Source organism: Doryrhamphus excisus, linkage group LG11 (assembly GCF_037039965.1).
Source record: "Doryrhamphus excisus strain RoL-2023G ecotype Guam linkage group LG11, RoL_Dexc_Guam_v1.1, whole genome shotgun sequence".
NCBI classification, from domain to species: domain Eukaryota; kingdom Metazoa; phylum Chordata; class Actinopteri; order Syngnathiformes; family Syngnathidae; genus Doryrhamphus; species Doryrhamphus excisus.
Genome location: NC_136367.1, coordinates 2,425,544 through 2,438,915, shown reverse-complemented (window position 1 = coordinate 2,438,915; position 13,372 = coordinate 2,425,544). Strand labels below are relative to the sequence as shown.

At 38.9% G+C, this 13,372-nt stretch overlaps 1 protein-coding gene across 3 annotated transcripts in view; it reads left to right on the top strand.

Moving 5' to 3' along the window:
• The window catches only part of kif26bb (kinesin family member 26Bb), a 38,452-nt gene that overhangs the window by 2,773 nt on the left and 22,307 nt on the right, over positions 1–13,372 (top strand). For all 3 annotated transcript variants that reach the window (XM_058091715.2, XM_078794482.1, XM_058091713.2), the window contains 3 exons: positions 1,942–2,361; positions 7,422–7,537; positions 7,619–7,790. In XM_058091715.2, the coding sequence (XP_057947698.2) occupies positions 1,942–2,361; positions 7,422–7,537; positions 7,619–7,790 (708 nt within the window). The remainder of the gene's footprint in view (positions 1–1,941; positions 2,362–7,421; positions 7,538–7,618; positions 7,791–13,372) is intronic.

The window sequence follows — 13,372 nt, the reverse complement described above, 5'->3', positions numbered from 1 at the left end:
ACGGCAGCAAAAGCCCAGCGTCCCACATCCTCCGCTCCCACCGCCAACATCCATCAGCCGCACTCGACAAAGTAAGCCATCGGCAATATCTCTCAGCAAGTGGCTGCAAACGATGCATGAATATTTCATCTCTACATCTTTGTGTCATGTCCACCATGACAGACTATTTGTTGTTGTCTTCCTCCGTGGGACGCAGCGCAGCTTGCCGCCATGTTTTTTAGACGGAAAAACCGTATATGCTTCAGAGACGTTGTTCTGTGGTCAAAGGCGATAATCGGATAACACGCTTTGCTTTTTGGAAAGCTTTATCGATCTGGACATCATTTCTTAATAGCGTCTGTGGAGTGCTCCGTCATCTTTTTATAGGACCTCTAATCTGGATAAAACATCTTCACAAGCTTAGAGGAACTCTTTGCATTCCCGAGCTAGCATTTAGCATCTGAAGATTAAAGCTATAGCCTTCACACATAATTCAATTTCTATATACACTATACCAGGGGTCTCAAACGCACGACCCTTGTGAGGATAAGCGGGAGAAAATGAATGAATTAATTAATTTTAGAGCCCTCTAGACATGAAGTAACACCCCTATAGTGAACTTTATACTCATATTACGTAATATAGTAGACATAATAAGAGAAAATAAGATGTTTTTACGCTGCATGGCGGACGAGTGATTAGCGCAAGGGCCTCACAGCTCGGAGACCCGAGTTCAATTCCACCCTCGGCCATCTCTGTGTGGAGTTTGCATGTTCTCCCCGTGCATGCGTGGGTTTTTATCCGTGTACTCCGGTTTCCTCCCACATTCCAAAAACATGCTAGGTTAATTGGCGACTCCAAATTGTCCATAGGTATGAATGTGAGTGTGAATGGTTGTTTGTCTATATGTGCCCTGTGATTGGTTAGCGACCAGTCCAGGGTGTACCCCGCCTCTCGCCTGAAGACAGCTGGGATAGGCTCCAGCAACCCCCGTGACCCTCGTGAGGATAAGTGGGAGAAAATGAATGAATTAATGAATTAATGAATTTTAGAGCCCTCTAGACATGAAGTAACACCCCTATAGTGAACTTTATACTCATATTACCCAATATAATAGACATAATAAGAGAAAATAAGATGTTTTTACGCTGCATGGCGGAAGAGTGATTAGCACGAGGGCCTCACAGCTAGGAGACCCGAGTTCAATTCCACCCTCGGCCATCAAGACAGCTGGGATAGGCTCCAGCATACCCGTGACCCTCGTGAGGATAAACGGTAGAAAATGAATGAATGAGTTTATAGTATTGTACTTACAAACATGCAGTTACACAACAACATAATGTCTTGTCAAACATCTTCCTGCTGGAAAATGTTGGGTGTATTGAGTTTTGAAGCAGGCTACACTGTACTAGTCATTTTTTAAAATGGTTATAGTATATAAACCTCAGTGATTTTTTGCCTGTAGTAGTACTTTTCTTACTACATTATGATCTGGGCTGCTTTTTTTCTTCAATGCTTCAATGGAGCTTCAAGTTGTGCAGGGGCGTCAAACGGTTGACGGCTATGTGGAGATGTTGCAGGGAGCATTTTTCCTGACTGAAGGCTTTGTCCAGCCACACAGTCGGGAGATATGGAAAATTTGGGTTTGAATCCCAGACTTCTTCCCGCCTCTTGCCCGAAGACAGCTGGGATAGGCTCCAGCACACCCGCGCGACCCTCGCGAGGATAATGAATGTAATACACTATATTTTAATCTACTACCGTAATACTACATTACACTCTTCTGCACTCCGCTAGCGGCCCCGCCTCCACCCATGAGAGGGACTGTATGGTCTCCTGAACAAAGTGTATGTAAAGTTTGGGTTTCCATGGCAACAACGCTATTATGCCCATTACAAGCTGATATTTTATTGTCCAGTAATGATTTTACTGCCGCTTTACACGACTACCTTTGATTGACAGGAAACAAACGACCTGTCTGCATTTCTTCACGACAACCTCCGCGTCCACAGCCGCTCCACCACGGAGTCCAGGGACCGATGCAGGGATCAAGGCGAGTGTCCCGCCTGTGGCACAAAACTGAACCATCTCAAACAAGAGGCCATCCACTTAGCTCTGAACAGGGGTCCGTCGTCCACCACCAGGACCGCTACACCGCCGGGACACGGCACCGCAAAACTCGGGGACAGGTCTTCCTCACAGCCACATAGCTTGAATCAAACCCCTCAGAGTCCAAGGACACCTCGGAGTCCCAGGACGCCTCAGACTCTCAGACGGAGGGTCCCAAACCAGGACATGGACCGCTGGGTGGAGGAGCAGCAGCATCAGCATCATCGTGGGTCTTCTTTAGCTGATGGTGTCACGGTCTATGCGCACAAGCAGGTACCCCTAAAAGCTCTCCTTTAATCACACATCAGTTTCTCCTGCACCCCCCCAACCTCCCCTTTAACGAGCTTTAAGGGTAATATACATCTTTATGGGTGCACATGTCAGCACAGCAGTGATTGACTGCTCCTACTCAAAGCCTTGTCATAAGTACTTTTTGCTAATGGAAGGGAATTGGGTCATGATTTACCCCTTCTCGTAAAATTGCAGCCAGTCCAAAAGCACTCGTGATCAATAGACGGGATGGTTTGAAGGGCAGACGGCGGAATATAAATATGCATTAGCTTGATGGAAGTCACACTCACATGCGATCTCCCGTGTCCGCTATAAAAGGTTACAAGTGTACTAATTGCAATCAGCTCACTTGGCTAAACTGGCGTGGATGAAATACTGCCTGGAGCCTATCCCAGCTGTCTTCGGGCGAGAGAAAATGATAAAAACATGTTTTGTGTTAACGTTTTTGACTTTCTGGAACAAATTAATGAGATTTACTATATTTCTTATGGGAAAAATTTACTTGGTTAGAGTCTGTTTCGGTTAGAGTCCTACCTTCTGGAACAAATTGACGATGCTGTATTCATTTATCCTTTATTCACTTATCCTCACGAGGGTCGCGGGCATGCTGGAGCCTATCCCAGCTGTCTTCGGGCGAGAGAAAATTATAAAAACATATTTTGTGTTAACATTTTTGACTTTCTGGAACAGATTAATGAGATTTACTATATTTCCTATAGGAAAAATTGACTTGGTTAGAGTCTGTTTTGGTTAAAGTCCTACCTTCTGTTTTGTGTTAACATTTTTGACTTTCTGGAACAGATTAATGAGATTTACTATATTTCTTATGGGAAAAATTGACTTGGTTAGAGTCTGTTTTGGTTAGAGTCCTACCTTCTGGAACAAATTGACGATGCTGTATTCATTTATCCTTTATTCACTTATCCTCACGAGGGTCGCGGGCGTGCTGGAGCCTATCCCAGCTGTCTTCGGGTGAGAGAAAATTATAAAAACATGTTTTGTGTTAAAATTTTTGACTTTCTGGAACAGATTAATGAGATATACTATATTTCTTATGGGAAAAATTGACTTGGTTAGAGTCTGTTTCGGTTAGAGTCCTACCTTCTGTTTTGTGTAAAAATTTTTGACTTTCTGGAACAGATTAATGAGATTTACTATATTTCTTATGGGAAAAATTGACTCGGTTAGAGTCTGTTTCGGTTAGAGTCTGTTTTGGTTAGAGTCCTACCTTCTGTTTTGTGTTAAAATGTTTTACTTTCTGGAACAGATTAATGAGATTTACTATATTTCTTATAGGGAAAAATTTACTCTGTTAGAGTCTGTTTTGGTTAGAGTCTGTTTCGGTTAGAGTCCTACCTTCTGGAACGAATTGACGACGCTGTATTGATTCACTCATTCATTTTCTACCGCTTATCCTCACGAGGGTGGCGGGCGTGCTGGAGCCTATCCCAGCTGTCTTCGGGCGAGAGAAAATTATAAAAACATATTTTGTGTTAACATTTTTGACTTTCTGGAACAGATTAATGAGATTTACTATATTTCTTATGGGAAAAATTGACTTGGTTAGAGTCTGTTTCAGTTAGAGTCCTACCTTCTGGAACAAATTGACGATGCTGTATTCATTTATCCTTTATTCACTTATCCTCACGAGGGTCGCGGGCGTGCTGGAGCCTATCCCAGCTGTCTTCGGGTGAGAGAAAATTATAAAAACACATTTTGTTGTTAACATTTTTGACTTTCTGGAACAGATTAATGAGATTTACTATATTTCCTATAGGAAAAATTGACTTGGTTAGAGTCTGTTTTGGTTAAAGTCCTACCTTCTGTTTTGTGTAAACATTTTTGACTTTCTGGAACAGATTAATGAGATTTACTATATTTCTTATGGGAAAAATTGACTTGGTTAGAGTCTGTTTCGGTTAGAGTCCTACCTTCTGGAACAAATTGACGATGCTGTATTCATTTATCCTTTATTCACTTATCCTCACGAGGGTCGCGGGCATGCTGGAGCCTATCCCAGCTGTCTTCGGGTGAGAGAAAATTATAAAAACACATTTTGTGTTAACATTTTTGACTTTCTGGAACAGATTAATGAGATTTACTATATTTCCTATAGGAAAAATTGACTTGGTTAGAGTCTGTTTCGGTTAAAGTCCTACCTTCTGTTTTGTGTTAAAATTTTTGACTTTCTGGAACAGATTAATGAGATTTACTATATTTCTTATGGGAAAAATTGACTTGGTTAGAGTCTGTTTCAGTTAGAGTCCTACCTTCTGGAACAAATTGACGATGCTGTATTCATTTATCCTTTATTCACTTATCCTCACGAGGGTCGCGGGCATGCTGGAGCCTATCCCAGCTGTCTTCGGGCGAGAGAAAATTATAAAAACATATTTTGTGTTAACATTTTTGACTTTCTGGAACAGATTAATGAGATTTACTATATTTCTTATAGGAAAAATTGACTTGGTTAGAGTCTGTTTCGGTTAAAGTCCTACCTTCTGTTTTGTGTTAAAATTTTTGAGTTTCTGGAACAGATTAATGAGATTTACTATATTTCTTATGGGAAAAATTGACTTGGTTAGAGTCTGTTTCGGTTAGAGTCCTACCTTCTGGAACAAATTGACGATGCTGTATTCATTTATCCTTTATTCACTTATCCTCACGAGGGTCGCGGGCGTGCTGGAGCCTATCCCAGCTGTCTTCGGGTGAGAGAAAATTATAAAAACACATTTTGTTGTTAACATTTTTGACTTTCTGGAACAGATTAATGAGATTTACTATATTTCCTATAGGAAAAATTGACTTGGTTAGAGTCTGTTTTGGTTAAAGTCCTACCTTCTGTTTTGTGTAAACATTTTTGACTTTCTGGAACAGATTAATGAGATTTACTATATTTCTTATGGGAAAAATTGACTTGGTTAGAGTCTGTTTCGGTTAGAGTCCTACCTTCTGGAACAAATTCACGACGTTGTATTCATTTACTCATTCATTTTCTACCGCTTATCCTTACGAGGGTCGTGGGCGGTGCTGGAGCCTATCCCAGCTGTCTTCGGGCGAGAGAAAATTATAAAAACATGTTTTGTGTTAACATTTTTGACTTTCTGGAACAGATTAATGAGATTTACTATATTTCTTATGGGAAAAATTGACTTGGTTAGAGTCTGTTTCGGTTAGAGTCCTACCTTCTGGAACAAATTGACGATGCTGTATTCATTTATCCTTTATTCACTTATCCTCACGAGGGTCGCGGGCATGCTGGAGCCTATCCCAGCTGTCTTCGGGTGAGAGAAAATTATAAAAACACATTTTGTGTTAACATTTTTGACTTTCTGGAACAGATTAATGAGATTTACTATATTTCCTATAGGAAAAATTGACTTGGTTAGAGTCTGTTTTGGTTAAAGTCCTACCTTCTGTTTTGTGTTAACATTTTTGACTTTCTGGAACAGATTAATGAGATTTACTATATTTCTTATGGGAAAAATTGACTTGGTTAGAGTCTGTTTTGGTTAGAGTCCTACCTTCTGGAACAAATTGACGATGCTGTATTCATTTATCCTTTATTCACTTATCCTCACGAGGGTCGCGGGCGTGCTGGAGCCTATCCCAGCTGTCTTCGGGTGAGAGAAAATTATAAAAACATGTTTTGTGTTAAAATTTTTGACTTTCTGGAACAGATTAATGAGATATACTATATTTCTTATGGGAAAATTTGACTTGGTTAGAGTCTGTTTCGGTTAAAGTCCTACCTTCTGTTTTGTGTTAAAATTTTTGACTTTCTGGAACAGATTAATGAGATATACTATATTTCTTATGGGAAAATTTGACTTGGTTAGAGTCTGTTTTGGTTAGAATCCTACCTTCTGGAACAAATTGACGATGATGCATTCATTTGTTCATTCATTTTCTACCACTTATCCTCACGAGGGTCGTGGGGGGAGGGCTGGAGCCTATCCCAGCTATCTTTGGGCGAGAGAAAATGATAAAAACATGTTTTGTGTTAAAATTTTTGACTTTCTGGAACAGATTAATGAGATTTACTATATTTCTTATAGGAAAAATTGACTCGGTTAGAGTCTGTTTCGGTTAGAGTCTGTTTTGGTTAGAGTCTGTTTCGGTTAGAGTCCTACCTTCTGTTTTGTGTTAAAATGTTTGACTTTCTGGAACAGATTAATGAGATTTACTATATTTTTTATGGGAAAAATTGACTCGGTTAGAGTCTGTTTCGGTTAGAGTCTGTTTCGGTTAGAGTCCTACCTTCTGTTTTGTGTTAAAATGTTTTACTTTCTGGAACAGATTAATGAGATTTACTATATTTCTTATAGGGAAAAATTTACTGTTAGAGTCTGTTTTGGTTAGAGTCTGTTTCGGTTAGAGTCCTACCTTCTGGAACGAATTGACAACGCTGTATTGATTCACTCATTCATTTTCTACCGCTTATCCTCACAAGGGTGGCGGGCGTGCTGGAGCCTATCCCAGCTGTCTTTGGGCGAGAGATTATAAATTATATTATAAATTATAAAAACATGTTTTGTGTTAACATTTTGACTTTCTGGAACAGATTAATTCGATTTACTAGATTTCTTATGGGAAAAATTGACTTTTTGACTGAAGAATGACTCGAACCAAATGAGTAAAGTAATTAAAAATAAAAGGCCACACAAATACTGTATGAGGCAGTTAGACGTCCCATTATTATTGCAACAGGAACAAGAGCACGTCTAGCTGGGCAGCCGTTTGAATGAAGATGTGAAGATTTAATGGTACAGTATAGAAATGTCAGCATTAATCAGCAAACCACGTATACCTTCTCATTCCATCCTCTGAGTCACGCTCTAAATCAAACTAATGTAAAGCCGTCGCAAAGCATCCCTTCCACTTCCACTTCCACTTCCACTCCATCATGAGACTAACGGTGTGTGTATAACCCGGCGTGCCCCACTTAGACTAACACCTTCTCATAATAGCGCCATTAAGTGCGGGTGCTTCAGTGCAATTACATATTTGTATTTTAATACCACGCTTTCTCCACATGGCAGGCATCAGACAATGCCGTGTTACGCTGTACGGATCTTGTACACACCAGCTCCAAGATACCGCATCTCTCCAGGGTGGTCACCATCGCAAACACTGCCGCCATGTCCTTTCTGGCCAGGTAAATGTACCTTTAAGAATAATACAGATGATGAAATAAATTTGTGTATTATTCCATCGTATTATGACACTTTCTCCACAGGGCAGCGGAGAAGCTCAACCTGACGCTGAGGAAAAAAGGCCAGGCTTCCGACGCGGCTCCTGCTTATCTTTCCAACGGATTCAAGGATATCATCCAGAAAAATCCACCGCCTGTCCCCTCCTGCCTGCTGCAAGCTGCCACCAGAAGCAAAGACTCGCCCAATGTTGGCAAGGTGATTTCATTCCTCATACCAGGGGTGTCCAAACCTTTTCAAGCGAAAGCCTCATACTGAAAAATGAAAGAATGCAAGGGCAGTTTTCATATTTTTTAAACAAAAGCGGACCTATTGTGCTTTTTGCACTTTTCCGACTTATAAATGTGGTTAGAATGTTGTATTCTCGTGTTAAAACATGCCGACGCTTCAGATAATGAGGTTTGCGCATTTGGAAGTGAGTCCTGAAAAAAAGTTTGGGATGGCTCCAAACACCCGGTTTCAGAGGGTGTTGCTAAAACGGTTCCTTTGTGATGTCACAGAGGGCTTCCTTAAGAGGAGTGGCTGTTAGCGCAAATGGTGGTCAATTTTTTTCCATTTTGTTTTTTAATTTTGCAAATATTTCAACTTTCTTTAGAAAAAATATTCTCTTAATAATAATAATAATAATAATAATAATAATAATAATAACAATAATAATAATAATAATTCTTGTGTTAAACCATGGCCAAAGCTTCAGATAATGAGGTTTGCGCATTTGGAAGTGAGTCCTGAAAAAAGTTTGGGATGGCTCCAAACACCCGGTTTCAGAGGGTGTTGCTAAAACGGTTCCTTTGTGATGTCACAGAGGGCTTCCTTAAGGGGAGCAGCTGTTAGCGCAAATGGTGGTCAATTTTTTTCCATTTTGTTTCTTAATTTTGCAAATATTTCAACTTTCTTTAGAAAAAATATTCTCATAATAATAATAATAATAATAATAATAATAATAATAATAATAATAATAATAATAATAATAATAATAATAATAATAATAATAATAATAATAATAATAATAATAATAATAATAATAATAATAATAATAATTTTCGTGTTAAACCATGCCAAAGCTTCAGATAATGAGGTTTGCGCATTTGGAAGTGAGTTCTGAAAAAAATTTGGGATGGCTCCAAACACCCGGTTTCAGAGGGTGTTGCTAAAACGGTTCCTTTGTGATGTCACAGAGGGCTTCCTTAAGGGGAGTGGCAAAATGTGGAAAAAATATTCTCTTCTAATGTTATGACTTCATTCCCATTATATAATAATAATATAATAATAATAATATAACTTTTTCCGCAACATAGTATTCCATAAATTCCAACATATTTTCTTTCATATTTCAACTCTAAATTACGGAAATAATGTTTAACATTTTCCCTCACAATATTAAAATTTTATTGTTGAATTACAACTTTTTATTATTAATAATTTACATATTTTTTCATTCTTAGAAAATGACTGCTGTTTTTTTCCATTTTTGCTTTTTTGTTGTTTTTTTTTCTTCGAAGTACTTGTTTTAAAGTACAAACATAAGTGCAGCTCTATAGAGCAGATGCAGGGGGTGGGGAGTGGGGGGGGGGGGGGGGGGCTTCTCGACCACAAATGCCATTTTGTAAGCATTTTTACCACCCATATCGAATTGTAAAGACATCACAGTCAATTTGGAGGAGATACTGTATCACCCCCCTTCTCCTTGATGCTGCAGTGTTATGTGGCGCTAATGCCTCCATCTTGTTCTCTCCTTCCACATCCTTTTACTCCGCCGGGAAAAGTGAGCTCAATCAATACAAGGGCCTGCTCTTTCCTTGTCTCATAGACAGACTCTTGGGTGTAGTCTAGGGTTACAGATTGGGGGTGGACGATACTGCAAATGTTGGTATCGCTCCGATACGGGTTCAATACAGAGTCAGTACCGATATCGGAAATTGTTCAAGATCATGATTTGAATTTGTTGATCATGATTATAATCAGGACTAGTTAGTATGATGGGCCTGGCACTGTTGTCAACCTCTGGGCCTGTATTTGAGACAGACTTGCTAACAATGCTAACAGCTAGCACGCTAGCAACACGAGTGGATGCATGTGATAACGTGGGAACATTTCTTGCTTTATTAGAGGGTTGTGATAAACAAAATATACGTGATATATAAAATGCTAGCATCTAGCAAGCTATGTAGCATGCACCTAAATGTTTATTTTGGGGGAATCAGCAAAACATCTCATTGCTAGCAATCTAAAAAAGTTAGCATGCTAGCAACTTGTGTGAATACATTTTGATAACACAGGAACATCTCTTGCTTCAATAAATAGTTGCTAATATGCTAACTCTATGTGTGCTAAATTGCTAAAACTAGCAAGATACTTCATTCTCTCAACTCTGAACTGCCACCTATTTTAATTATGAGAGAATTCCGCCAAAATGTCAATGCTAACAACATATATAGATAGTTGCTAACAGATATATAGATAGTTGCTAATATGCTAACTCGGTGTGTGCTAAATTGCTAAAGCTAGCAAGATACTTCATTCCGCCAACTCTGAACTGCCACCTATTTTAATTATGAGAGAATTCCGCCAAAATGTCAATGCTAACAGCATATATAGATAGTTGCTAATATGCTAACTCTGTGTGCTAAATTGCTAAAACTAGCAAGATACTTCATTCCGTCAACTTTGAACTGCCAGCTATTTTAATTATGAGAGAATTCCGCCAAAATATCAATGCTAATAGCATATATAGATAGTTGCTAATATGCTAACTCTGTGTGCTAAATTGCTAAAACTAGCAAGATACTTCATTCCGTCAACTTTGAACTGCCAGCTATTTTAATTATGAGAGAATTCCGCCAAAATATCAATGCTAACAGATATATAGATAGTTGCTAATATGCTAACTCTGTGTGTGCTAACTTGCTAAAGCTAGCAAGATACTTCATTCCGTCAACTCTGAACTGCCACCTATTTAATTATGAGAGAATTCCGCCAAAATGTCAATGCTAACAGCATATATAGATAGTTGCTAATATGCTAACTCTGTGTGCTAAATTGCTAAAACTAGCAAGATACTTCATTCCGTCAACTTTGAACTGCCAGCTATTTTAATTATGAGAGAATTCCGCCAAAATATCAATGCTAACAGCATATATAGATAGTTGCTAACAGATATGTAGATAGTTGCTAATATGCTAACTCGGTGTGTGCTAACTTGCTAAAGCTAGCAAGATACTTCATTCCGTCAACTCTGAACTGCCACCTATTTAATTATGAGAGAATTCCGCCAAAATGTCAATGCTAACAGCATATATAGATAGTTGCTAATATGCTAACTCTGTGTGCTAAATTGCTAAAACTAGCAAGATACTTCATTCCGTCAACTTTGAACTGCCAGCTATTTTAATTATGAGAGAATTCCGCCAAAATATCAATGCTAACAGCATATATAGATAGTTGCTAACAGATATGTAGATAGTTGCTAATATGCTAACTCTGTGTGTGCTAACTTGCTAAAGCTAGCAAGATACTTCATTCCGTCAACTCTGAACTGCCACCTATTTAATTATGAGAGAATTTCGCCAAAATGTCAATGCTAACAGTATATATAGATAGTGGCTAATATGCTAACTCTGTGTGTGCTAAATTGCTAAAGCTAACAAGATACTTCATTCCGTCAACTTTGAACTGCCAGCTATTTTAATTATGAGAGAATTCCGCCAAAATATCAATGCTAACAGCATATATAGATAGTTGCTAACAGATATATAGATAGTTGCTAATATGCTAACTCTGTGTGTGCTAACTTGCTAAAGCTAGCAAGATACTTCATTCCGTCAACTCTGAACTGCCACCTATTTAATTATGAGAGAATTCCGCCAAAATGTCAATGCTAACAGTATATATAGATAGTTGCTAACAGATATATAGATAGTTGCTAATATGCTAACTCGGTGTGTGCTAAATTGCTAAAACTAGCAAGATACTTCATTCTCTCAACTCTGAACTGCCACCTATTTAATTATGAGAGAATTCCGCCAAAATGTCAATGCTAACAGCATATATAGATAGTTGCTAATATGCTAACTCTGTGTGCTAAATTGCTAAAACTAGCAAGATACTTCATTCCGTCAACTTTGAACTGCCACCTATTTTAATTATGAGAGAATTCCGCCAAAATATCAATGCTAACAGCATATATAGATAGTTGCTAATATGCTAACTCTGTGTGTGCTAAATTGCTAAAACTAGCAAGATACTTCATTCTGTCAAGTTGGAACTGCCACTTATTTTAATTAAGAGAGAATTCCACCAAAAATGTCAATGCTAACAGCTAGCATGTTAGCAACTTGTTTGGATACATTTATTATGAATACAGAACCATCTCATACGGGCACATCAACAATAATAGCACTGCCAAAGATATATTGCAATACTGCAAAAATACCTACCTAAAGCAAAAACTACAGTACATACTAGTATGGTATCAATATTATGGATATTTGGATGGAAGTGCCCGCCCTCTGTGACAGATAAGACCACCACTGCCACCTGCCCTTGAGCACTCAGTTCTGTTTTGCTTCTGCGTGCTAAATGATATGCGTGCGAGAGCAGAGAAAGAAAACATTTTCTGCGCTTGTTAAAGCGTCTCTTGAATAATTGAAGCCTCATGAATTTAGTTTGACACGGGTTCAATATGATTAGACGGCCTCTTTTGTGCATACATGATACAAAATTATGAGGACGGGGCATGCAGACGGATCACGCTGCACGCTCTCATAGTCAATAATGATGATGTCATCCTGGTGTTATGGAGATTCAAGTCATCCCGGTGATAAATAAATCCTTTTACTGCAGCTACAGTATGCTACCTTCATTTCTACTGCAGCGACCCTACTCACAATAAGAGCCTGCGAACCTTATTAAGTGGCTGTCAGTCTGGGGATCGAACCAAATTTAAGACCTCAAAGCCCCATTCCTGTAGACTACTGCATTAAGTAATTAATGTCATGATGTGAAGGCGGTTTGTGTCGCTATGTGAGTGAATGTATAGATTCCGTATCTGTGCTAACCGGATAAGCCTAAAAAGCAGTCGTTTGGAATCATTGTCTCCTCGTTTGTGGATAGCGGATGCGGTTTGCGGTGGAGATGGATTAAAAACAAAAATAGTCTTCGTCACGTTCACGGTAATAAAACGATTTTTGGCACGGCACACTCATGGACTAGGTAGCTAGTTCATCGCAGGACTGTAAACAATATAATAATAATTATTCATTTTCTACCGCTTTTCCTCACAAGGGTCGTGGGGCGTGCTGGAGCCTATCCCAGCTGTCTTCGGGCGAGAGAAATTATAAATACATGTTTTGTGTTAACATTTGTGACTTTCTGGAGCAGATTAATGAGATTTACTATATTTCTTATGGGAAAAATTGACTTGGTTAGAGTCTGTTTCGGTTAGAGTCTGTTTCGGTTTGAGTCCTACCTTCTGGAACGAATTGATGATGCTGTATTCATTCATTCATTTTCTACCGCTTATCCTCACGAGGGTCGCGGCCGTGCTGGAGCCTATCCCAGCTGTCTTCGGGCGAGAAAAAACATGTTTCGTGTTAACATTTTTGACTTCCTGGAACAGATTAATACGATTTACTATATTTCTTATGGGAAAAATTGACTTGGTTAAAGTCTGTTTCAGTTAGAGTCTGTTTTGGTTAGAGTCCTACCTTCTGGAACGAAGTGACGATGCTGTAAACATTCACTCATTTATTTTCTACCGCTTATCCTCATGAGTGTCACAG